The 26,314-nt window shown below is 51.2% G+C and overlaps 1 protein-coding gene across 9 annotated transcripts in view; it reads left to right on the top strand.

Annotated features, from left to right (window-relative positions):
• LOC144121578 (cholesterol transporter ABCA5-like) overlaps positions 1-26,006 on the top strand; it is a 101,223-nt gene extending 75,217 nt beyond the window's left edge. For 4 of the 9 annotated variants that reach the window (XM_077654858.1, XM_077654860.1, XM_077654861.1 and 1 more), the window contains 18 exons: positions 247-366; positions 1,216-1,354; positions 2,468-2,558; positions 2,661-2,946; positions 4,003-4,116; positions 4,188-4,244; positions 8,148-8,261; positions 12,351-12,543; positions 14,459-14,604; positions 15,833-16,390; positions 16,928-17,065; positions 17,755-18,090; positions 19,709-19,915; positions 20,437-20,609; positions 21,568-21,861; positions 22,460-22,695; positions 23,208-23,263; positions 25,816-26,006. In XM_077654858.1, coding sequence (XP_077510984.1) covers positions 247-366; positions 1,216-1,354; positions 2,468-2,558; positions 2,661-2,946; positions 4,003-4,116; positions 4,188-4,244; positions 8,148-8,261; positions 12,351-12,543; positions 14,459-14,604; positions 15,833-16,390; positions 16,928-17,065; positions 17,755-18,090; positions 19,709-19,915; positions 20,437-20,609; positions 21,568-21,861; positions 22,460-22,695; positions 23,208-23,263; positions 25,816-25,884 — 3,327 coding nt within the window. In that variant the 3' untranslated portion in view covers positions 25,885-26,006. The remainder of the gene's footprint in view (positions 1-246; positions 367-1,215; positions 1,355-2,467; positions 2,559-2,660; positions 2,947-4,002; positions 4,117-4,187; positions 4,245-8,147; positions 8,262-12,350; positions 12,544-14,458; positions 14,605-15,832; positions 16,391-16,927; positions 17,066-17,754; positions 18,091-19,708; positions 19,916-20,436; positions 20,610-21,567; positions 21,862-22,459; positions 22,696-23,207; positions 23,264-25,815) is intronic. The other 5 variants (XM_077654859.1, XM_077654864.1, XM_077654865.1 and 2 more) reach the window with 3 other exon arrangements.
• The last annotated feature ends 308 nt before the right edge of the window (positions 26,007-26,314 follow it).

Here is a 26,314-nt window from a genome sequence, read left to right as displayed (position 1 = left end):
TCAGATACCCCGTGAATCACCGTTTTGCACACTCTCTCAACTAATCTGCTTTCAGTAAAGGTTCGCAGTCACTGCAAGGTTCGCAATCATACGTGCCAGATAGGCCTAGCGTACTTTCTAGAGTACCTCAAAACTTCGGCGAGTAAGTGCAAGTGCAGAGCGTGATTTGTCTGCACTGGCGCCGCACGTCAACGAACAGACTACATGAGCCTCGACTTCAACCCTCTCTGTACGTTTCCTACTCAGGTCAAAAACATCCTGCTGGAGCTGGACCTTGCAGAGAAGGCCGACGTGCAGGCCGTCAAGCTGAGCGGTGGCCAGAAGCGGAAGCTGTCTGTCGGCATCGCACTCATCGGTGACCCAAAGGTGTGCCTTGTCCTCTGGAAATTTAACCGCGTGCATGTTAATGCAATAACAAGACAGGCCTTCTAGACGGGACCTCTATTTGGAAGATATCCCAAGGATGGGCAAAGAAGTCGGCTGTGGTCGTTTTCCAGAGAATTTCCCTCTATGATTTTCCTTGTTTAGTGATTGGGGTGTTTAGCAACGATGCTCCACATAGCGCCTTTGCAACAGACAAATATGCCTCAAGTGCCACTGGGCCGTGTCGTCCGGCCGTGCCGTTCATAGGATGCGCTCCCTGTCTCTCGAGGGTAAATGGGTTATCGTCGTCACTGCTCCAAGTCTTAGGGGCCCCACATCATCGGCCTGCAACGTGCCCAGTGACCTGCATATTTTCTGACAAAGCCTGTACCTTTTGCACCAAAGCAAAAAATAGCCATGATCGACTTTTTGGTGAACGCTTCCAATAGTTTCGTGCATTTTTGTTTACACGCCCGTGCTCACGGGCCGTCGGCTTTTTTTCTAATCCTGTTTAGCTATTCTGCTATAGACAGGGAATGCGACTCGGAGGCTTGCGCGCTCGCTTACTTTTTAGCTGCAGCGACCGATTATGAATATAGAAGGCTACTTCTAGCGGCACAGTTTCTCTGCAGTAAAGAGCGCTATCGAGGCGTAGCATGGTCACTCCTTGCATGACCAGCCTCGAATGGGTTGTTTAAGAAAGCATGAGAAGTTGCTCGTGGCACATGCTGGCTGGAGGTAAGCCGTCTAATTTTAAGCATCCTAGATTAACTAGCCAAACGAATGAAATAAGCGAAAGCGCCTTCGTGTGTGCTCCTCTTGCGAACTACGTCATATTTCTCGTGCGCGCAGATCGTGTTCCTGGACGAACCGAGCAGCGGCATGGACCCATCCTCGCGGCGCCATCTGTGGAGCGAGCTGCAGAAGCGCAAGGAGGGCAAGGTGATCGTGCTCACCACGCACTTCATGGACGAGGCCGACATACTCGCAGGTGGGTCTGTGCGCTCGCCGCATCCAGTTACATTGAAGTTTCAAGTCACGCTTATTAAGCATAGGGCATACTATTGCGCTGGTTAAGTAATACGTATTGACCTAGCAAAGCCCCAAGTGAAAACTGCCATGGGGGTGGGGGAGTTGCTCCCAAAAATAAGCATATTACAAGGAGGTACCAACCGCAGCAAGCAGTGATAACATTAGTACATTGATCAAACTTTGAAAGTAGCTATAGAAAGCAGTCAAATGCAGTGAAGTAAAAGCGCTCTAATTAGTTCATTGTGCATCAGTCAATATCATCTTGAAATCCTTTTTAATGCGATAATTTAAAGCACATGATGATTTAGTTCCTGAGGGAAATGCGTTGAAAAGTGATACGCAAGCAAATCCGCCTTTTTCACAAGATGTGGCGCCCTCTGGGGAGTGGAGAAAATTCGTCTGCTACTGGTTGAAAACAAACGCACGTGGGAGACGCAGGCGCGATCCTGTTCCTCGAGGAGACAGCTGCGCCTGCGAAGCGGCAAGCGCGTGCTTGGCAGCTGCCGCCATCTGTCGCATGAACCTCTCACTAACATGAACTGCGCATGCGCAGTAGCAGCTGGCGATTTAATTTTCAACCAGTGGGGCTCAAGGAGAAGAGGCGCGCACGCCCAGAGTGGCCGTGTGAAAAATGCGGATTTAGCAGGAAATTTTCTGCAAATTCTAACCTTAGGAATGACGCGGGCCTGCCAGCTAGGTGCAGTCCCCAGTAAAATGTTTTTGAGGAAAATTGGCTAAATCAAGCGCTGTTTATAATTTTATTGTTTCTCTGCCTCTTGTCTCGTGCGGGGCGTCGGGAAAATGCATCGGTGAAATCTCGATACAGTGACGTCGAAGGATAAAATAAAATCTAGCTGCAATAGTTGATTAATGCTTGACATAGGTGATGTCACCTTCACCTAAGACTGAATCGCGATAACCCAGAGAATTGAAGTGAAAAAAACTGGCAGCTACTCCACTGTCGGAATTAATTCGGCTCTGACATATACGCAGATCAAAACTTTTGCGAGCTCCCTCAAAACGATAGCACGTTTAGCTGCGACCAATGACCGGTCTGTTCCTTGAATCGCAGACTGGAAGGCAATACTGTGCAAGGGAAAACTGAGGTGCGCTGGGACGTCGTTGTTTCTCAAGAACCGCTTCGGCATCGGATACCACCTCACGTGAGCAGATATACATGCCTTTTCCTTGCTGACACACACGCACGTTGTTAAAGGGTGCAAGCTGATGCAAGATGCCATATGGGCCTGCTGGTGCTCTTGCAGCATGGTGGTGGAGCAGGGCGCCGACAAGGCGCAGCTGACCCAGCTGGTGCAGCGGTTCGTGCCGGCCATCTCGGTGTACCGATCGACCAGCACCGAGCTGGCCTTCATCCTGCCCATGGACTCGACCTACAACTTCGCCTCGCTGTTCGCCGCCGTCGAGCAGGCCATTGCCGACGGAGCCATGGGTGTGCGCAGTTACGGCATCTCCATGACCACCCTCGAGGAGGTCTTCCTCAAGATGGGCGAGGTGGAAAAACCCGAAGAGGTGCACCTGCGGGACATACAGGTATACGGGATCCGCATGTCCGCGTGCTCCTCCTGTTCAGAACACCCCGTGGGTGTAGTACACGTCTCTGCGGCGCCGCATCGGCGGCACTGCCCCGTTGTTCCAGATCTCCGCAATATTGGTTTTAGGCGACGGCGTTATAGGGCGCCACCCTGAGGTCAGAGTGTGGCCCGTTTTTGCCAGTTTCGCCGTTCCTTCCATGAGACGTTTTGCGAATACTCCATGTAAGAGCGATCATCTTGGCTTCAGTGTAGCAGTCAGCGTGACTAATGTAATCGTGCCAACAATATCTCGTCACTTTTAGCCGCCCAGTCTGCAGACCAAATGTTTCACACGTCGCAAGACTGATTGAAGGGCGGCGCAGCTGGGTTTACATTGGCGATGCTTTTCAGTTGCGCACTTGGGAGCTGCCTCAATTATCACCGAGACCCGCGCGCGAAAGTTGGACCTTTTTTTTTAATTCTTAGTGAACATGGCGTAAATGTGAAAATGACGGTCCCGTCTGCACCGTGTTATGGTGAGCACACTGGGCTATCTGACCTTCTAATTGAAAATGGAAATGGGTGGAATGCAAATCGGGAACCGATGGCGGCTCCCAATTCATTTACGGCAACCTTGCCGCCGATACAAATAAATTTGAGGTACATCCCCCGTAAAAAGTATACAGCCGAAGGGGTTTGTTTGCGACGCCTTGAGCGTGCCTGGTTATGCATAATCAGCGACCGTAAGCTCTCGAACAATAAATGACTTCGATTCCTCAATCCTCCCAAGTTTTTGATTGCTAGATGATCTAGGGAGCCCCGCTAAACAGCTTAGAAGCGAACATTTGGGCTATATATACTTTTGACGGGGACTGCACAATATAGTTTTGAGGAAACGTTCCCTAGGCCAAACATGCGTTGAAGAGCTTCGACAGCGCTCATTTAGGTACAGTCGTCGATGGAACCTGCTCGTATAAGCTATAGAACGCTACACAGAGCCGGCCGAGGAAGCCGTGCGCTTTAGTTTTTCCGATAATTGGAGAAAAGGAATGCTGAGACTTGTTGGGGACGACAGGAGGACATCGCGAGCAGTGCCGTGCGCAACAGCCCTCCGCCCACGAAGAAGCAGCTGCTGTCTGCGGGGCAGCCGCTCGGCGGTCACAGCGCAGGCCAGTCTTCCTCACGTCGGGTGAGTGTCAACGGCCACCATCGCCGTCCTCAAATAATGACGTCATTAACAGACTAACCCCTTGCTCGCAGCACGGTGCGCGCCTTCATGGAACCGCTGCACACTCTGCGGAGCGCTACCAGCGTCAGGTAGGTGCACGCTGACTTCAGGCATGGTGTCACGTGGGACTGCGTTGCGAGGCCCACTGAAAGAATTAGCGCTCGAGAAAGAAGAGTAGAGAGAGGCAAGGAACAGTTAACCGAGCATAACCGGCCTAGACGCCATTAACCGCCTAATGAGCACATTTTTTTTTTTCGACAACAGTACCGAAATGGTTTAGTAACCGTGCTGACATGCCGGCAAACCCCTCCCCCAAAATGGTTTCGACGAGCCCTGGAAACACACAACAAACTGGACTTGTTATAAGCCAGAAACGACAGTCAGCTCGGGACGAGCCTGCCTCGTCGAAGTCTGCTAGCGCGTTAAACGAGCTCATCGTCAGAGTCGGTGCCCAGTAAACTGGGCGAGTTGCTGCGGCTGCGCACTGACGGGGCAGCATTAAGCCAACTCCTGTGACTGAGAGATAGACGGGGCATCCCTATTAATGAGGCAGGTCCTTGTTCCTGCCTCATTAATAGGGGAGTTTATAAAGAAGTTTATATAAGTTTTTTCTCGGGAAAGGGCTCAACGGCTCTCGCTGCCCCGTCATTGCTGAGACTCATAAAATGTTGCAGATGCTCAACTTACGATCGGTGCCTCAACGTCCCAGCAGCAAGTCTTTTGACCGCACATGCTTGTGATTGGCATGCTGAAAGTTTTGCTAGAGAGCCGCGACACAAGTGGAGCATGAATGCGATTGCCGTATTTACTCGCATATAGCTACATACGTCGTATAGGTCGACCCCTTAACTTTGTAAACCGCACAAGAAAACAAAAGCTGTAATATCGCACTGGTCGACCATGATCCAGGATTCGGCTGTGCCTGCCCAGTAGCAGATGTGCACCCGCACCTGGCCCTTCCGGGCCACCTGCGCATCTGCTCTTGGCTCCTCGCGGAAGCGAACAGAGAAAGCGAATGCGGATCGCACTGTGCTATAATTATCTTATGTAATTGTTGAATACGTCCAGGAGGCATGATCTCACCGCGGTGCTGATAGATTGAGACGATTTTCGTCTTTCGATGTTAATGCCTTTAAAGTGCGCCGTCAATGCGGTAATGGCGCGGTAGGGCTCCATTCTGAACATCGTGTCGGCCTCAGCTGAGAATCGTCTGCGCAGTTTGTGGAATACAGAGACCGCATAAAAGTCTCTGCGCTGTAACGGTGGCAGCAAGTGTATCCTTGATTTGTGAACGATCAAAATACCAAAAATGACGTCACTTCCATTCTGGGTGACGTCATCTACCTCCCGCCAGTGGAAATCATCCGCCCTGGCGACGTCTCTTCCCGTCAGCCATTGGGCAAATTTTATGACCGACGACGAATTTTCCCCCCATGAGGCTTAAACCTATCGCATTAAAACGCGTGGGCCTATACGCGAGTAAATCCGGTAGTTGCAGCTCCATACCTGCGATGAACGTTGCAAGCGCCACTTAAACCTTGCCTTTGTAAAGTCGTGCGACACTGCGGAAGCGGGGGTTAATTAACTAGAATCTTAGCACTCGATAAAATATTCGTACGCAAAAACACGGGATAAGGGTGCGGAATCTAAGGCTCCGGCCACTCGCCTGCCGTTATCGCGCGTGCGGAAGAGGTTGCGTTAATATAAAAATTACATAAGCACATTCTACTCCATTCTTGTCATTTTAGTCCATCGTCATTTGCTCAAGATACGACCGCAAACTCGCAGCCGCCCGGCTTTGCTATAGTCCGCGCGGCGGACGATAAGAATAGAATCTTAGGGAAGCAGTTGTTTACTACTCCAACGCGGCTCTGCTATTTATTTAAGCTGTGTGAGTTTGCTGACGCCAGATTTAGTTCCCACAGCGTCCAACGTTTTTATTTTTTTTTCTAGTCAGACCACGGATGACGTTGCATCGCACTAAAAGAAGAAAACGAAGAAAAACCATCTTTTGATGCAAAGTTCCTGCCCGCCATTCATTTATGGTCTTGATCTATGACCGCGAGAAGCAGCACTGCATTTTAATTCGCGGACGGTCCGTTAACAAAAGCTTTCTTAACGAGCCCGTTTATTGTGCGATGTCAAATGACGTTAAAGAACCCCAGGTGGTCAAAATTATCCGGAACCCTCCACTACGATGTCTCCCATAGCCCGAGTGGCTTTTGGGCGTTAAATCCCAAAAGCCAACCAGCCAACTACTATCGTCAAGCAAGCTTTTGTTAACGGACCGTCCGCAAATGCAAATGCAGTACGTGATGAGTGGAGTGGCCTTCTGGCAATGTGACTTAGTTCTACTTATAGTCGGATACAACTCAAGAACAAAGCGGCTTTTCCCCGTCGAAGGACCCCCTCCAGCCCTTTCTCTGCATTGTCACGCTAGCATGCTCAAGAGAATCGGCCGACGCCATTAGCTGGAAGGGGGTCCTTTGACTGGGAAAAAGCCGCTTCGTTCTTGAGTTGTATCCGACTATAGATCAAAACATTGGCGATGACGTTCGGCATTCTCGCCTGACAGCTGAACTTTGCGGTGGCTTGACGGGTTCTTCAGTCTAGTGCCATTCAAAATAGCAGTCGAAATCTTCGTAGACTGTGCGTGCCCAGGTTGATGTGTTGATCCAATTATATAGAGTGTGCGCGAAACGAGTTTTCTCTATCCAGGGCGTTTATTTACTGTTTGTTCCGTTATTGGGCACGGTTATCGCTGAACTATTCAGTGTTTCAAAAATTGAAAGATATATTTTATGAACAGTTTTCCAATATATCGAGCTTTTGCGTGTAACCGAAGTGGACGCGCCATGTTTGTTCAAGAATTTATTGAAAAATGCTACGTCAATTGACGAGTCTGCTGAGAGGTGCTTAGGGAGTAATCTTTGCATAGTCAGTCGGTGGGCGATTTTTGAGAGGCATTTGTGCATTAGACGGAATCACTGTAACGCTGCTAGGTGTAAAAAACTCAAGCTTGCAGTAATTAGCTTTTCCATTCAGCATCCAAACTGCTTTCACCCCAAGTAACATTGCCTTTTTTTCCTGTCTTTGCAGCTTGCATTCCTGTGTCTGCCGTCCACCTTCGACGCTGCTCCGTGCTTGTGATCTGCATCCCAATTAAAACAATGCTCCCTGAGCTTATGTGCATTGCCTGCTCTACCCGTCACGTTTTGCATGTCACCGTGTCATGGTGTGCCTCCGTGTGTGTGCGTGTTTTAATGTGTTGATGGTATATATGCTCTGTAACACTGTGGCCGCTTCTGTGTCGGCAGCATTCGTGCTAACGTGTTGCGGAATTCTTTCCGCTTGTCTACTGAATCTCGTGCAGTCTACCCACTTGTTTTCCCATCCTCTGGTGTTTGGAGCCATGCGAATAAGGAGTGTTTGGCGTCAAAGCGCTTGCTGTGTTCCTTAACACATACTTTTTTTGCAGACACAATCAACTGCTGCGTGTTCTAACAAGGGGCCCTTTTTCTGCACGGTTTTGCATATTGGTCGTTCTGACGCGTCCTGACAAATCGCGCTAAACGCAAGGTCTGCACAGACCAGTGTTTTATAGGCTGCCAGATGAGAGCCCTCTACCTTTCTACCTTTCCTTCCCCCATGACAGAACCACGTAGAGAAAGAGCAGTGAAAACTTTGCGCCAATTAAGGGCGACCATTAATGCTTCTGGTATCGAGACATACGTATGCAAAAAAAATGACAATCTCGTCGCAGTCTCTCTGTTATTAATGACTGACTAAGCTTAGTAGGGACACAGTGAAGAGGAGAACGATGTAGGAAAGGAAAGGGGCAGACAGGCGCATGTCTGTGCTCTTCTCAGGTTCTGTCTGTCCTGACCACGCAGTACCAGCTAGCCCACTCTTGCATCTAAGCTGCTGTCCAGAGTGACCAACGGAAGTGACGCGTCTCAAAGCGCCGACTCTCTGCCGCTGTGTTTGCGCAGACCAGCTACCAGAAGGAGATCGAGGAGATCGAGCTGGTTAAGAACACCAAGGAGACCATGCCCGTGACCAGCGTGGAGCCGAGCGCCCTGCAGGCATTCGTGGCCTTCTTTAAGGCGAGTGGGGCGCTGTTATAGTTTTGCACCCTACACCTTAAACGGAAAGGAGTAAAAAGGGAGTAATCTGTCCTCTAACTCTCTCCTTTTTAATAAAAGAAAGTGCGCTAGAGGAAAGCTTACTCTATTTTTACTCCCATACAGGCCTACACTCTAAACACAAATACACCTACACGGGAGTAAAAAGGAAGTAAACTGTCCTCTAGCGCACACTCTTTTATAAAAAGGCCTGTGCTAGAGTACAGTTTTACTCCCTTTTTACTCCTTTTTGTTTAGAGTGTATATTTCCGTTTAGAGCGTAGCATCGCTTGCTAGCTTGGGGACAACACTACTAACTGTCCACTGGCTGAGCGTTTTCAGTTTCCACAGGGGCATGAGTTGTCGGGGGTGCAAGGATCCAGCTTACGCCAACCGTCCTTAAATTGCCCTCATTTCCGATTTGCCTCTCCCTTTACCCCATCTCCCCCGATTTTCTAGTCCGGTAGGTGGTTCGTGGAGTAAAGTGGTGCACAAAACACAGGACCAGTCCACGATATGCAAAGAGTGAAGATATGCGTCGACGGAATGAGAAAAAGAAAGACGTCGTTTGCCGCTCGTAACAAGACACACACGCTACTAGAACCACAGAGTTGTGGCCACCGACATCCACCTGTTATCCCATTCCGTCTGTAGTAGAGTAGGTGCTAATGTGTGTGACCGGTGGGGAATGAAACAAAACCGTTTCATTCCAAACCCCGGACAACCTATAGTCTAAACACATATCTTAAGCTGAGGCCCACGGCAGGTTGCGTTCGGGTCATAAAATCCCGTGGCAAAAGTTGTAAATGACGCGCAGAAACTAATCGCGGGAAATTTGCAGGGCGGATGGCTAGACTGTGTGTAGAGGATAACGGGTGATAGTTCGCTCAAAGTAATCCATCTGGAGAGGCGCATTCCTGGGCGAGGCCATGAAGTCGCCAATTCGCGACTTCCGCAGTGCTGTATTATTCAGCTGCGAGAGAAAGGGAACTGCGGTGACGTTTGAATTTCGACTGCGGCCCAGGCACTATACCGAAGACATCCGCATACGGGGAGTGTCCATATTTCACCTCTCCTTCCTGTGAACGCTGCCACTGCAGGTGGCTCAAACCGGAGGAGCAGGAACTAATCAGCTTTAGTGGAGCTAAGACTCCAGTCCGGATCTCTTTGGTGGAGTTCCCTGCCTAGTACATTCCCGACACAGACGACGAGGAATGCGCGCCCCTACACAGTTTTACCTCAGTTTTAGCGCATGCTCGCGGAGCAGTTTGCTATTTCAAGCCGCCGAATCGCACACTCTTGAAAATGACGTCTTGGGCTGGGCGGCAGTGGAACTGCCGCGATCCTGCAGTGTGTCTGCGGCCGTTGTCTTTAACAGACGCCGTGCTGCGCTGGCAGGGGCAGGGCTTCAAACACAGAGCGTTGTTTGGCTTACGAGTCGTCGGCGCATCCGTCTCTAAACGCTTGGCGCTTTGCCCTTGTGTGAAGGATCGCCTACATGTTATCTTAGACTTGCGGCCGGTTTGTGTGGGCTAGTGCACATCTGGATTTGTAAGCGGAAGAAGTAGCAAGAAGGAACGCAGGAAGATTGTCCCTGCCTAGCGCTTCAACTCGCGCCGTTCTTTCATTCCACCTTCGCAGCTTTTACTTTCAAAATGCGAGCAAGCTATCCCAACAGCATCTGTTACGCATAAGCCGCTTTCGCGTTCTGTACTGTCCCATGCTCCTTCTCTCGCCTATCGCACTTCGCATACATGCGATTCCCCTCTGGTGAGAGAGTTCGTTTGCGCTCCGGCTATGGGAAACTTGCGCTGAAGTTTGCGGTGACGATTGCAGCGCCATAGCACACTACCTAACGAGAAGAGCAAGCAGTTTTGGGTAGTACTCTTCGTACTTTTCCGCGCCACCTTCAGGCGCTTATTGGCGTGAGCCTCCGCGCTCTGTCGAAGGCGTACATGCCGTGCGTCAGCTATCTGGGCTACGCCGATAGAAGCTAGGCAATGAATGCTGTCAGCCAAACGTGGTATCGCAGAATGTGTTCTCGCGTTTGCAGCGGCCCAAGCGGCTGACAAAAGCAGTTTTGAGTCACCGAATAGAAACTTGCAGTGCCACCTTGGCAGCGCAGGTGCGCCATAGCCTCGGCTGCTAGGACGGCGGAGGAAGATAAAACGGTGCGCCGTAAGCCGCTGCTGCGGGCAGCGTTCACTCTTCGAAGCTAGCCACATAACCTGCCGTCGCTGCTCCTCTAAACCACACTTGCAGCGTGCGAAGCCACAGAAAACGCGCGTACACATAGGGGAAAAAATGGTTCAAGCCGCCAGAAACGTCAGTTTTTTCGGAGCGCTCAGGCCTCGTTATTTTATGAACAACGTACAACGTTAGAACTCACTTGCCGGCATCCCCATCTGTCTGTCCTCGACCAAACGACGGCTTTTAAGTGTGCCGCACAGGATGAATGGTGGACTGCGAGGCCTGTTTGATTTTCCTGATGAATTGAGCTGGGACGCGAGTCGGCGTGACAGCGAACACTCGTAATCGCTTGTTTTGAAAATGCTTTAGGTAAAAACAAGAAAAAGGAAACTGCGCACCACGCTTACGCTACTTCTCCCAACTTCACAGCTTCTAGCAGTGCAGTGAAATCTATGAGCGCGAGGCGACAGCTTCCAGGCGTGTGTAGTTGTCTTGCGATAGCGCTCGTGAGTGGGACACTTGCATAGGAGCATACGAGTTCTAAAGTGACCCATACTGCAGAGATACAGCAGTGTGGGGTTACGCAAGCATTCCTCGGATGGCATGGCAGTGCTCACTGTGCCGGCTGTCCGTAGATCAGGGCAGATACGGGACACATAGTGTGCGCTCATGTAAGGCTGCCATTTCCTCTGCTTATTCTCTTTACCCTCCCCCTACTTCCTGAACTGCTTGGCTCACTCAGGCTCGGCAGATGAGTAACGGGCCTTGGCGGAGCAAGCGCTCTTCTGTAGCGATAGCTACATTACGGTAGCATTTCGAGCCTTCAGCGTGGCGACGCCGCCACGCTGTCACGTGGTTTCTCACGTGGTGAGGTGCAGCTTCCGGCGGCGCGGCGCCGTGGATGATCACGTGACCAAGTTCCACTCGGCCAGCTGTAGCTTTCGCGTCACTCCAGGTTTAACCAGAGCTAAACAATCGCCAATTTTTTTCACTGGGCCTCAGTGCTGACCGAAAAGTTTATTTCTCCTCCTCCTCCTCTGCGGCGTCGGGTGAAAACCGCTACACTGAACAGAGCCACATATGGCAGCTCCCGTCTTTCGCTGCGACGCTCGTTTTCAAATGGACACGAAAAGACGCCCACTTTAGTGAGGAAGCAGGGAGGAGTCTCGCGTTGTTAAAATTAGCGCGACGGCCTGCTCTGTAACCCTTCAATATCCTGCAATACAGACTTGACGTCAGTGGTTTTCGTATCTTCAAACAAAAGAATATCATGACCATGCAGTATAGCGCAAACCGTAGTTCCCGCATGTTTCCCAAAGCAAGTGTAAGGAGTGAAATAGGCGCGCTGCAAGGGCTACTGAAAACTTTTAACTGCGCCGGAGGTCTGAGTTTTCGCAGGGCGTACTTCTAAATCATGAAATGGCTTTGACTACCTATTGAGGAGTTTATGTTTGCGCACATGTATGTGTGCGAAGTTTTATTGCTTGAAGACGTCCAGAAATTGACACTTATTTGGTAGTTTTTAATTCCATAGTAATTTTATATTTCTCTTTAGCTCTGTCAGTTTTACGAATTTCTGCGATGCAGGGGCCAGCAATTCCTAAACGCTCGAGGTTCATAACTTTCAAACCGCATTTTAAGTGCGTGGGCGTTACACAGCTTAGGTTTGAGTAGACCCTCCTGAATTCCAGACATTAAGGGCGCTTTCGGAGATGATCGTAGTCAAAACTAGTTTATTCATACACTAAACATAATTCGGTCGACAACTTTACGAAACACACCCACCACCGCCAAAGTCCGCGTGACATCCACCGGCAGCGTGCTCACGGTTGCTGCGTGAAAGTCAGGTGTCCACAGCGTGGTGGCCGACGGATAACGCAGGCTCGGATGCTGCTCTTCCTGCGCGCCCCGATGCACGTGGTTCCGCTGGTGGTGCTTCCGGTGATCATGGTGCTGCTCAGCTACTGCTTCCTCAACAAGAGCGAGGTGCCCGTCAACCGACTGGGCGTCTTCACCCCCGACTTCTACCCGGATGCACACGTGGTGCAGGCCTACCGCAGCGCCGGCAACCAGGGTGAGGAACAGCGGGCAGCCTATAGCCGAACACCCGCTCACAGTGCTTATGATGGTCTGCTGTTGACCCGGAAGACGCGGGTTCGATCCCGGCCGCGGTGGTCGTATTTCGATGTAGGCGAAATGCTAGAGGCCCGTGTACTGTGAGGTGGTCGAAATTATCCGCAGCCCTCCGCTACGGCGTCCCTCATAGCCTGAGTCAATTTGGGACATTGAACTCGTAAAACAAACAAACACCTGCTCACGACAAAAACTACTGCGTTGCTGTTAACGTGCAACGCCAGAGTGAGCGATAACCAGAAAGTGATGGTCGCCGATGATGTCGGCGTTGAATTTGAGAGCAACTGCGACAAAACGTGCGTCTCGGCAGCTGGGAAACAGGCCCTTTTGCGCATGCGCGGATGGCACGGTCGACTGCGAGAGTCATCCCACACTGGTTGCTTCGGAGTGAATTTGGGTCTTCGGTGCTGCACGGTCAGTACTCGGGTGAAGAATTTGTCATCATTTTACCGTGCGGCGAGGTCGTTCTTGATGCCTGGTTCACAACCCTCGAGCCCCCCAGTTCCCCGAGCTGATGCATAATCCTAACGCAGCACATTCGCCGACTTCTGTGATCTGGCTGAGAAAAAAAAGAGCAAAAAAAAATTGCCTTGTGCTAACTTTTGTACACCCTTTTATTAGTCCTTTAACAAGCTGGCTTTCCCACGTTGCAAACTGGCCGACAGACGCTGACGAATGCGCTTGACATCTGCGCGAGTTAACAATCTTAACACCTTCTACGTCATAAAACACACGAACAGTGCCTGCTTTTTTCAAAATTAATAATTTGCTCTTTCGCTGCAACTTTGGTACGTCGTATTGCTCTGCAGCTGGCCTAAGGCGTGAGGCTCTGTACGACGAGACAATGCGAAAAAACTACTAACCCGGGATTTCCAAAAGTTTTCAGTAAAATTAGTTATACACTCACCAATCACTACGAACATGCAGTAGGCCCTTAATGTAGTTAAACCGAGCAGACGAGCTAAAGCCCCCATTGGCTGCAGCTTGCGCGACGCTCCTGCGAACCCGAACTTACCCGAGTTACTCCGGGGCTTCACACAAGTCTTGGTTGGGATGGTGTTAAGTAGTGCTTTCGCACAAAATCTGCTGCTGTCGGCAGTATGCGGCACAAAGGACTGCTTCCATTCTAAACTGTTCACTTCGTTCTCAGTGTTGTTCTGCTTCGTCTGCAAGAAAGAGGGTAACTGCATAAGATTTTGCGGCTTTGCCATACTTGGAATCCAACACGGGACCAACGGTTCTCCGGAACAGTCGCTGTACCAGCTAAGCAAACCGGACGACTAGCAGATGTCAGGGCGAGGCAGAATTCACCAACTCGAAGAGGCAACTATGTAAAACTCCCATGTGTTTCGGTGAAACCCATAACGTGCCGTAGATTTTAAGTGAGAGAATTTTTGTCGATCTACTACTGTTTACACTTTGGCGGTTTCCCTAAACACTAAACTAGTTTCAATTGTCCTGTGTTCGTATTCTCACGCACAGCGAGTCGATCTGTGTTTCCTTGCTGCCCGCAAAGTAACAATGGCTGCGGGTTCCTACCTGAGAAGTCACCTGCTATTCAGTGACCGTTCTTAGACTCGTTCACATGAATTGAGAGGTTCAGAGTAGCTCAAGAGATACTGGCCTAGTACACATCGTCACAAAGCAGAAAGGCACGGGCAGTTTGTTTACACGACTTGGTCAATCGAGTTCTTTTCAGGGTCTAACTGAATGTCTTGGAATGTCTGAAACGTCATCTGAATGCGTGTGGGTTTTGGCGCAAGTGGGCAACCGACGATAAAACAATGACGCCGTTCTCAAACAACACCGTTCTTAAGCACCCCGTGTTCATTGTGCACCCTCGTTGTTCCCTGCAGTGCCGGAACAGGTGCGTCTGTTCGAGGAGGCCATGAAACTGCAGAACATGACCGTGCGATGGAGGAACAACACCGTCACGCTGGACAACGTCGACCCCAACAGCTACTACGCCACGGTGCCCGAGAACCTTGGCGGAGAGTACAAGGTACGTCGTGCCGCAATGCTCTTTACGCTGGTGTGACTACGCAGGTTGCTGCAGTATCGGAAGAAAGGCCACATGTCGCTGTGTAATAGGCGGACCTCGCCCAATCCCGTGTTTTGTCCCCGAAGGGAGACTACACTGCGAATGTCGTGTCTCATGTCAAGGCCTAAGAAATCAACACGGCAGAGCGAAGTCGCCGCGCTTCCGGATGTATTTCTTTTCAAGATTCATGGCACTAACTGTTCTTCAGAAAGTTAGACAACATTCGAGACAAGCTCAGCGGTGCTAAGAACATGTTTGTGAGAGCGGCTTAAGCGCCGCTCAGTGTAGCGGCAGAAATGTTTCTTTTTGTTAACCAGTGTCGCCATGCATGGCGCCTCGGTAATGGAGATCATCAAAGGCGACATTTCAGGATTGCGAGCTCAGGCTTTACCGCGCCCAGCCCGCTTCGATGAAACTCAGAACTTCAATTAGGAACCAGTACTCACACCTTTGCTGTGGGAACGTGCGATTAGGGCAGACGATAGACGTTAAGAGACAAACGCAGAGTTCTCCCTCACCTCCGTGTGTAACCGTCCACGCAGCCACTCGCTCAAGCGACATGACACGGGCGGCAGAATAGAACTCTGACTACACTACCGCTTTTTTACAAATTGGTTATAAGTACACAGGTCGGACCTCGAATGGCAAATACCTTTCAAAGCTGCACAGCAAGGCTGTGGAGATACGGAAACCGAACGGTTTGCTTAAACCATGGCACTTCACGGTAACAGAAACGCGGCGTGAATTCCAGTGCCTAAGCCGTGCAGTACCCGCCGCGGTGGCTCAGTGGTTAGGGCGCTCGACTACTGATCCGGACTTCCCGGGTTCGAACCCGACCGCGGCGGCTGCGTTTTTATGGAGGAAAAACGCTAAGGCGCCCATGTGCTGTACGATGTCAGTGCACGTTAAAGATCCCCAGGTGGTCGAAATTATTCCGGAGCCCTCCACTACGGCACCTTTCTCTTCCTTTCTTCTTTCACTCCCTCCTGTATCCCTTTCCTTACGGCGCGGTTCAGGTGTCCAACGATGCATGAGACAGATACTGAGCCATTTTCTTTCCCCCAAAACCAATTAATATTATTATTATTAGCCGTGCAGCTGTGCAGTACACTGGGTGCGTGAACTTTCCGTGCCCATTGGTCGAGCTGCGATGCCAAGGCAAGTGCGTTCTCTTCGTGCCTCTGCGCAGTACACCAACCCGCTGACGCTGCTGTTCAACGACTCGCACGTGCACACGCTGCCCATCCTGCAGTCGCTCATGTTCAACGCTCTGTACGCTGCGCGCGCGAAGAGCTCCGATGTGCTGAGCGAACGGCGGCTTCGCACCTCCTCCTTCCCGTGGCCCCAGCGGGGCATCGACAGGGTGTTCGACGCCCAGCTCTACACCTGGACCATGATGATGAGCGTGGTGCTCGCCTACATGCCCTCGCTCATCGCCGTCGAGGTGGTCGAGGACCGGCAGAACAAGGTCAAGAACCAGCTGCGCGTGTCGGGGCTGCTCTTCTCCGGCTACTGGTTCACCGTGCTGCTCAGCCACGCGGTGCTCTACCTGCTGGCCGTGATGCTCACCATTCTGGCGCTGGTGGCCATCGGGGTGCCCTTCCTCACGGACCCCGTGGCCCTGCTCGCCATCGTGGCCCTGTTCGTGCTCTACGTGCCGGCCTCGCTCATCGTGTGCTACGTGCTCACGCACCTCTTCAACAAGCACGAGACGGCCAAGGGGGTCCTCCCCTTCATGGCGCTACTGGTGAGCAGCCCGTGGGCGCGTGCATTTCTACTACTGCCTTCACGCATGTACTCAACGAAGTGTCAACTGTGCAAGGGCAAGTTGAGATATACACTTATCATTCTCTTATCTCGACTCCCCTATGTTATATTGTATTGTGTGTACCACTGTGTGTTTTTAAATAGTAACAATGCATCAGAAAATAGCCCTGTCTTTTTTTTAACAACGTTGAACTCTCGCCCTAACACGCCACGTCATTTATTTTAGGGTCAAATATCCACACGGAATTCATGCTGCTTTAGATGTAAATTTCGTAGCATCTAAGGACGGTACTCATTGGCTTCTCTCCTGACCAGATTGTTAAAATATACGACGGCTACAGTACATGTGAACGTTTGGTGAGCAGCTGTCCGTCTGACATCGTGTAATACGGCATGAAATGCTAGCCCGTAGTACAGACATTTTTTTTAAATATCAGTAGGTGTTTATTATCACGCGTAAAGAAGTCAGAGAAAACATGGAAGTACGCGGAAACTAACTGCTCTCGCTCTGGCCCAGTGCTCCATGTTCCCGGCCGTGCCGGTGACCATCCTGGACATGATGGGCTCGTCGCGTAGCGCCACCGCCTTGCACTACACCCTCTGCCTGCTGGTGCCCTTCTACATCCCCAACGGCGGCCTCTACTACATCACAAAGGTGAGCACTCGCCCGGCTGGCAACAGTTTACAGGGCTCACTCTCCTTTATAGCACTCGATCGTCAAGCGATTCAGTCACGATAAAGCCTTCGTTACAGGGTGGACACTCTGAGCGCAGTGTGTGACAGCCCCAGTATTGCATCTCACGCGGAGCATACATCTCTGGCACGTTTAAACTCTACGTTGTGAAGAAACCAGTTGTTTTCTTTTTTGCTGCTTGCCATCTTGATAGATATACCTAAAACACCTCCGTACCTGATGCGAGAAACGTGGTTACGCACAAAGTTGAAGGAGATAAGACTGCTTGAGCCGATACCCCCGCTGATCTCAGCAGCTGAGTCAATTCGTACTCTGCAACCAACCAGTAATAAAAATACATGAACCGGCAGTTACACGCAACGACCTATCGAGTAACCTACCACATACTCCAATCGCACAATACCTTCACGTACACGAACACACACCACTCGCATAACGCAGCCAAAATGAGCAGTGGTGAACGCGTAGGACGGGTTTCTCCGCACAACACAAGAGCCACTGGTGGTGCACGCTTCGCAGGGATCAGTGCTTGGGAACTTCAGGCACGTTGCAGACATCGCATACATATAACTTGCGCGAGACTTCCCAGCAACGACCTATGAGTCGGTGTGGGGGTGCCTACACCGTGACTCCTTTTTTCCGTGGCACAGACGTCTTTGACCATCGAGACGAAGCTGTCGAACGGCTACGAGGCGGACAAGTGGATGTTCTTCGACTGGGACAGCAACATCCTCATCACGTACGTGGCGTGCGTCATCCACACGTTCGTGTACTACTTCCTGCTGCGCATGGCGGACATCGGCAAGGCCGGCGGGCGCGTGGCGGATGCCTTCTGGATCACGCGGCGCATCATCGACATCACGCCCAACAGCGACGTGCCCGAGAAAGAGGACGCCGACGTCAAGGCCGAGAGGCAGCGGGTGTCCCAGATGGACATCAGCCTCATGCCCAAGGTGCGCGCCGATCCTGATCGTCCGCGGCCCCCGGTTCGCAGCCTTCGCGGCATTCTTTCTTCCTCTAGCCTGGCGGTGATGGGTACGCAATTGTCACCATGTGCTGTCGGGAGAAAAAGTTGGTCTACGCGGCGTGGCTCGCTGCCTCTTGCGGCGCGTTTAGGCCTTCACCATCATGCTGGAGCGCCACTGATGAAAATGAGCAAACTGGCATGCCTATAGCTAAAGATAATCACCTTATTCTCTGTACCGGCAGCATGCCCTACCGGAAAGTGGCGCCGCGACGAACTCAAACTCAGGCTCAAGTGGTATAAAGGGTGTTTCACCTAAGACTTTCCACAATGTTTAAAAGTGTGTTTTTTTTAGAAGTGACCTTTTCTAGCATAGCATTGTCAGCGGTGCACAACATAGGAATACGGCTAAGACGTGCCAACTAGCAGGCTGGTTAACTAATACTGAATATTTAACTATCACTGTTAGGCTTCTTAATTACTGACAGGCGTGTAGCCCACCTTAAGCAATATCCATATCAGTTTCCATAATCTCGAAAATGCGGTTGTCCTCGGCGCTGTGGCCCAACAAATTTTGGCTACATCTCGCCAAAACGCATGCGTTTTCGAGAAGCTTGCAGGGAAAGCAACCTCTCCAGTGCACGTAACTCGTCGAAAAAGCCCAACATTTGTTGGGCCACAGCGCCGAGGGAAACCTTGTTTTCGAAATCCTAAAAACTGATATGGCTATTACTTAAGGTGGACTACACGCCTGTCAGTAATTAAGAAACCTAACAGCAATAGTTGAAAAGTAAACTGTTCAATATTAGTCAACTAGCCTGCTAGTCAGCACATCTTAGATGCATTTTGGTGCACAACACTACTGACAATGCTAAAAAAAAACTATCTTTACAAATTGTGACAAATATTTTGTTACACACCCTGTATACGCTTTTGCTCCCGACAGTACAACGGTATGAGTGTGGCAGAAATTCACCGTGACAACGGTTTGTTTTTTGAACACCGTGTCCTGCTTGTTTTGTTTTGTTTTTTGTTACGCGCAAGGTACTAAAACAATTTGTATGGGCTACAACAGCGTTGTGTATGGCAGGCAAGAAATTGAAAACAGTCGAGTTACGAGAGCAAATACGTACCCTCACTTAGGTATGCGTTCGCTGTGGCCTCTTTTGTTTCGACAATTTCACAGCTTTTGTTGTTTGAAGTACAACTTAGTTTTGTAATAAGCTACGTGTCCGTCGCAAACAACGTTATCCTGACTGTGCATGTATGTTACTGACGAGTTTGGTCACAGCTTCAGTTGAAAGAAACTTAAAAATCGTCTCGACTGCCTGCAGCCACGTTTCTACTCGCGTAAGTTGGTATAACAGTCCTCCGACTGCTTAGCAATGGCTGCTGTCTTCAAACACGCCATTTCGTTGCTGCTGGTTAAAGGCGCAAAGCTCCAACAAAAACATGTTCGCCGTCACGCATGCGGGAAAGGAGCGAGTACAGCTCACACCAATGGCCTATTTTGCCGTCGTCCCTGCCGACTTCCGGCAGTCATTGTCTCCTTGAAGGCGACTGCCTAGCGACCTGGACGTAGCTCCACTGTCTTTCACCTTCTTTGTGACGGGCACGCATGCCCACCTCCTCCCCCGCAGCCTCCGGTGGTGTACGTGAGCGAGCTGCGCAAGGTTTACGAAGAGGGGGCCCGGTGCCGGCCGCGCAACCACGTCAAGATCGCCATCCGCAACCTGTCGCTGGCCATCGACAAGGGCGACATCTTCGGCCTGCTGGGACCCAACGGCGCCGGCAAGACGTCCACTATGAAGGTCATCGTGGGCGAGGAGAGTCCCTCTAGCGGAAGGGTACGATACGTTCTGACCGCCCGCTATGAACAAAAACAGAAAAAAAAACTCGTGATACGTTTGCGCACTGTACCGCCCACGCTACATTCGTGTCCAGACAGAAACGTCCACGTACGCCTAGCGGCATATTGTATCCAGAGGCAATATTAGGCAACAATAACTTGGTTCACGAAAGCATAAGCTTACGCGCTCATAAATAGGCATGATTGTTTTGAGTGAAGAGCAGTTAGTTGCAAACTAGAGGTGATGGCGATGTGCGTATGTCCAGGTATGCGTTTTTAGCAGATACTCGGACCCCGCAACATCTCAGTGCCCTACCCATCCCAGAACCCCGGATACTGCAGCGGCAGGTACACTTCATCTTTTCTGTCATGAATTCGAACTCAGTAGGACTTCGCACAAAAAAGGGCGCTTCCCAGCCACGCTGTGTAGCTGGACAGGCCTTCATTTCCAGGACAAGGGGAATGAACCAATGAGGCACGGCGACCGATTCTCCTCACCCCGTCCGCTCTTGGGCGCAGGTGGCGGTGGGGGGCTTCGAGATAACGTCCAACCTGTGCCGGGCGTTCAAGATGCTCGGCTACTGCCCCCAGCACGACGCCTTGTGGAACAACCTGACCATCCGCGAGCACCTGCACCTCTTCGCCGCGTTGAGGGGAATACGCAGCAGCGAGATCGAGTCAGTCACCAACTGGTGAGTGAGCGCATTCGTCTCGGCGACCGTCTGGGGCTGACGCGAACATCGAAACAGTACAGGCACAGCGTATAAAAGTGTGTACTGCACGACGGGTCATCAAAAGGGGCTGTTTTGTTTCCGCAACTTTTATTCACAATATGAACACGACATCAAAACCTGTTGGGCCCGTAGCCGAAGCTAGGTGAGACCCACAGTCGTACACGCTTGGCAGCAGAATAATGTACTGTTTAAACAAAGTGTTACACGAACTATGTTACTGGGAAAAGAAAGGAAAAATTGGGAACAATGCATGAACCTATATGTTATCAAGCAAAAATCATTTCACACAATAGCCAAAGTTTGTGCACGTTTTTACTTCAAGTGAAATATTATTCCGTGTTTTCGTACCACGGTAGAGTAATAAGCGTTGGCCAAAGACGTTGATCACTACAGAGAGATTAAAATTCAGGCTGCTCGCGGAATGGTGTTCAAAGGCAGACAGAAGGTCAAAGATTTGATTTGATTTGATTTGATTTATAGGGGTTTAACGTCCCAAAGCAACTCGGGCTATGAGGGACGCCGTAGTGAAGGGCTCCGGAAATTTCGACCACCTGGGGTTCTTTTACGTGCACTGACATCGCACAGCACACGGGCCCCTAGAATTTCGCCTCAATCGAAATTCGACCGCCGCGGCAGAAGGTCAAAGGGACAGGTATAGTAAGAAAGTCAAGACAAAAGCTCTCACGTTGCGATAAGCTGTTGAAAGCGGCATAGGAATGCACTCGGCCATATACCCTAAGCAAAAATACGCCTACATGGGAGTAAAGTAAGATGGGAGTAAGCTGTTTTCCAGCTTCCCTCCCTTATAAAAGGGAGTGAGCTAGACGACAGGTTGTTCCCGTTTTACTCCTTTCTGTTTGGAGTGTCTCGGCGTTGTCTGGAGGAGGTCGCCATAATAAGGGCCGTCCTCTCCCAGGCTGATGGACAAGCTGAACATCCGGGAGCACGCGGACAAGCGGGCCAAGCAGCTGTCGGGCGGCACCAAGCGCAAGCTGAGCTACGCCGTGAGCATGCTGGGCAAGCCGCGCATCGTGCTGCTGGACGAGCCGTCGACGGGCATGGACCCGCAGTCGAAGCGCTTCCTCTGGGACACCATCTGCTCCACGTTCCCGCAGGGCGGAGACCGGGGCGCCCTCCTCACCACGCACTCCATGGAGGAGGCGGACGCCCTGTGCACCAAAGTGGGCATCATGGTGCGCGGAGCGCTCAGGTACGCCGCCCCACTCTACCGTCCCTCCGATGTCCCGGCGTTCTGGTGCATGTACTCCTTTCTAATGGGTGTTCTTTTGCAAAACCACGCGCCAGCTAGTGTGGCGAGCCAGAGAAGCTTAACGACAGGCACGTAACAGCAGCAATTGGAAGGAGGCTTCCTGCAAGAACGGGCTTTAACCCAGAAATAAATTGCGATTTCTTCAGTTTAAGAACAAGGTCAACGCTTTCGGCTGCTCGACAACGTCGACCTTTATGTTTCACCACAACGACCTTGAGTGCACCTACAAACAGCGCGTCTGTCGCATATACCGAATGTTGCTTCGGCCAGTATGGCTCTTTTCCTCCTCCTCGCTCTCTAACATTCTTCCTAAATCTTCACGCCTGTGTTTCCCCTGTTAGCTATGCCCTGTGCTCTGTTTCTCTGCGTGTCACATTCCTAGACAAAGAAGCCCTGCTGCTTTGGCACATGAGAATAAATGTGAACTACCGCGTACAAGTGCAGGTGCAGCTAAAAGACGCTTGGGCCGGAGTTCGGTGTAAAAGCGGCACGCTTACCGGCTGTGTTTCATACCGGGTCCCCTTATCCCGCGTCGCAGGTGCCTGGGCTCGACGCAGCACCTGAAGAACAAGTACGGCGCCGGCTACACGCTAGACATCAAGATGCACCGCCAAGAGGGCGCCTGGGAGAAGAACGTGGGCGACCTGAAGGTCTACGTGAAGCAGGTCTTCCCCTCGGCCACGCTCCGAGAGGGATTCCAGGACCGGCTTACCTACGACATCCCGCAGGCGGGCGTCACATCGCTAGCGAACGTCTTCGTCGCCATGGACGAAGGTAACGTCCCAACGACCGGGGGGCCTTAGTAGCCTGCTTCTCTGCAAGCCTACGAGCGATGCACAGAGGTTGCAAACTCTGCGATTGCCCTGTAGAAATTATTTACGCATTAAGTGTTCAACGCGACCCAAAGTCGGCTGGGTGCGCAAGACAGAATATGCGGACGCCACAGGAAATCGAAGAGCAGATATGGACTACGTCGAGGCGCATTGCGTGATCATTGGATGCGCTGTAGAAGTTGTTTCGCCCAAAGTAAGCGCCCGACCGAGTACTGATTTCGAACCGAGCACAAATTCTATACCTTCATACCTAACATGAAGTGGTCATCGGTTACTATTCTAATATGATCAACATCGCTTGCGGTAAGGACGACTTGGGCACATCTGCGGAAATGGCTTTTGCGTCGGTTTTTTCGGGATACCCCGATAATGAAAGCAGCCTACATGCGTTTAAGGATACGGCAGTAGTTTGCATCGCATTTTGCTTATGCTCTGTTCCCTCTCCCTTTACAGCGAAAGCCAAGTTCTCTATAGAAGAGTTCAGCTTCAGCCAAACGACGCTAGAACAGGTAAGTCTCACCGTCTTCTCTTTCATGGCCAAGGCTCATCATTTGCACGGGGCTGTTCAAAAATAATGGGGGACTACGCCGCGTCCAGATTTTCACTCAGACGGAGTACATGTGCGGTTGATGACGGCAGTGTGTCAAAATCATTTGGCATCAGACGTCGGTGTTCACGCTCACAAAGAAGGCGAGGGGGCGGAATGCACTACAGCACCAACGCTGCCGACCAGATGCGTGCGAAACGTGAATGTCTCGTCTAGCACAGAACGTTTAAGCTTGTTGACATTGCACCTTGAAACGAATACCACAAAAACGCAAGGTATAACGAGTAAGAGAACACACATTAAAACAGCGCTGACTGCACAGAAGCTCGCACACATGCACACCGCTAGAGTTGTGAATCACCGCTACGATGGCCTATAGTAGTCGTAGCGCATCGGCACATATGCAGTAGGCACTCGGTTAGAGCCGTATTACATTCGGGGAGGGTGAGGTTACCGCCGAGAGACTTCATGGTAGAGGCTTGAATTCGACGAGAAAGCACAAGGGGACGTGTTCTGGAGCACCGTCCTGCTCTTGAGCCGCAGTTGGGGGATAAGCCTTCATTTCCCAGTGCAGTGGGTCCCAGTTGCGCAGCTGAAACCTCCCGGACCAACCACGAGAAAACCACGACGATGGCGAATGCTCCGAAGGCGCCCCCGTGTTGCTAGCCGCGCACATTAAGAGCATTCGCCGTCGTCACAGTTTTCCAGCTTGACATCAGGGACCCACTGCACTGGGAAATGAAGGCTTATCCCCCAACTCAGTTTCAAGGGCTGGATGACGCTCCGGAGCACAGGACTTTCACGCAAGCGCGCGACCTTGAGAGAGACTGCACGATTTTGTCGCACTTGTGGTACGTGGCGCGGACAGCAAGCAGTCAGAGGGAACACCTCGAACGTACGGAAGACGAAACTGTTTGCTGGGCTAACTAGCGCACACCTAACTAGAAGGTGCAACAAGCAGTGGTCAGGCTAGTAGATCAGATGTGTATCATAGCCAAGTGCTTAGTCAATCGTTGTAAATAATTTCGTGCACATGATGGCGGTCACTCACGATCTGGCTTGTGGGCCATCTCTTTGCCCGAGAGCAAACAGGCACAGGCTACGTAAAAAAAAAATTGGACAAATATTACGCTTCTCGGCAATGCCGTTTTTAAGCGCAGCTGCTGTGATATTTCAACCACAGGCGACCGCAGACGGAACACGCAGTGCCGAACGGAGGCGGACATGGGTTTGGGCTTCCGCTGCGAGCACAGCGACCCTCTCCTTGGGCGAATCCTCACTGGAAACATTTGCAAACGACATCACCGCTTTAGTCACGTGACGACACAAGCCAGAATGTCGACTCAGGCTAATGTCATTCGTCGGAAATTACACTGAATTCGCCGCCTGACATGGATGAAGCTATTGCAGTTGCTTGCAATTCAGTGGCTTCTGTAGCGCAGTTCAGTGCTTTATTCGCCGTCTCCCCTCTTTTTCTCCCGATTCCTTATATTTCGAGGTGTTTGATCATCATTCGCGCGCGTAACTGCTCGCGTAACGCAGCCTATTACACACCATTTCCTCTTACGCTACACCACTTTACACAAAACGTCACCCATCACCGTTTGATTGAAACCGTCCGCAAATAGGAGAAGGACGATTCCGCACACGCTAATTAAAACTGCGTGGCAGAATGCGACGGCCCACGACCGGCACAGCTGCCCTTAAACATTGCAATTTGTACCATCCAAAACTGTAAGAAGTTCATTCAGGCAGACTGGGGGAAGAGGGGCGAGACGATCGCCGCACGCCAAAGGCTATAGCACAATAACCAAGCCGTCGACGCTTGCGTACCATCTGTAAAGCGCTGTCGAAAAGGCAAGCATAAAATTTCAGTCTTCCGCTCTCCTCTGCGCTGTGCGTTCGCTCTTTTTAACTCCCCGATACGCTCGTTTACGCCGAGCCGGCGCCGAGGAACGCCGCTAGCTCAACGCAGGAACGGGCGACTAAGAGCTGCACTCTGAAAACAAAGCCTTTATTTTCACATATCTGGTCACTGCGGTGGTCCATCGCGGCATCCAAGGGGTCCAGAGAGCCGAGAGACAGCGGGCGTCGCGAGGGCCCCGTGCTGCAGGACTTGCTCTCGAAAGCACGAGCTTCGCAGTCTTGTCCTGGTACGCGCCTTAGCTCGGGTGGCTCTTGATTGGAGTCATTCTCTTGTTGGGAACAGTCTCCGCCTTCGCACTTTCTGCTGCAAACAAAGAGGACTAACAGCTGACCGACAGCATCTAAAACGAAGAAAGAAAGTAGCACGAACGTGAATATTCGTTGAAGTGGTTTCCCACGCTTGTTGGTCTCATGATGAACGAGTAAAGCACAAAAACGCCGACACGCAAGAGGAACACGTATACCATAAGCGCTCGAGGTGTCTGTTCCTCTAGCATGTAGTGTTTGCGCCGTCATGAATGCAAACGGCCTACAGTTTGTTTCCAGTCTCTTCGACGGCCCTGACGTTGCGCACCCATGCCTGTGCAGGTCTTCCTGGGATTCGCCAAGGAGCAGGAGCTCGCCGGAGACGAAGACGATGCCCAGATCCATGCCTGAAGAGAGAGTGTTCTTGTTTGTCTCGCTTTGTCATTACCTTCATTTTGACGTTGCCTTCTTGCCCATTTTGGATGCCTCATCGTGTTTTTAAAGGAATAAACCGTGCCTGTCATTGCCGCCCATCCGCCAGCCTCCTGCTCAGTCTGCCGACCACTTCGCAGCTGTCTTTCACGTGTAATTCGTTGAGATACAAGGTCACGCGCAGAGCGGCTGTCATTGCCAGACAATGAATTGCTGATTGATTGATTAGTTGATTGACTGAGCTCTGAAAATAATGTTGCACTTCAACAGTCCTCGGTTGGACTCCTTGGTGCAAGGCCCCGCGGCCTTGGCCGTCCGCTGCGCTCTATACTAATTAGCTGTTGCACAGTAAGCCTTAATTTCGACATGATCTTCGTCCTGAACACCGATTTCTTCGAAGCCAAGCTTC

Source organism: Amblyomma americanum, chromosome 2 (assembly GCF_052857255.1).
Source record: "Amblyomma americanum isolate KBUSLIRL-KWMA chromosome 2, ASM5285725v1, whole genome shotgun sequence".
In the NCBI taxonomy this organism is placed as follows: domain Eukaryota; kingdom Metazoa; phylum Arthropoda; class Arachnida; order Ixodida; family Ixodidae; genus Amblyomma; species Amblyomma americanum.
Note: the sequence above shows the minus strand (reverse complement) of the source record. Positions and strands in the feature narration are given on the sequence as shown.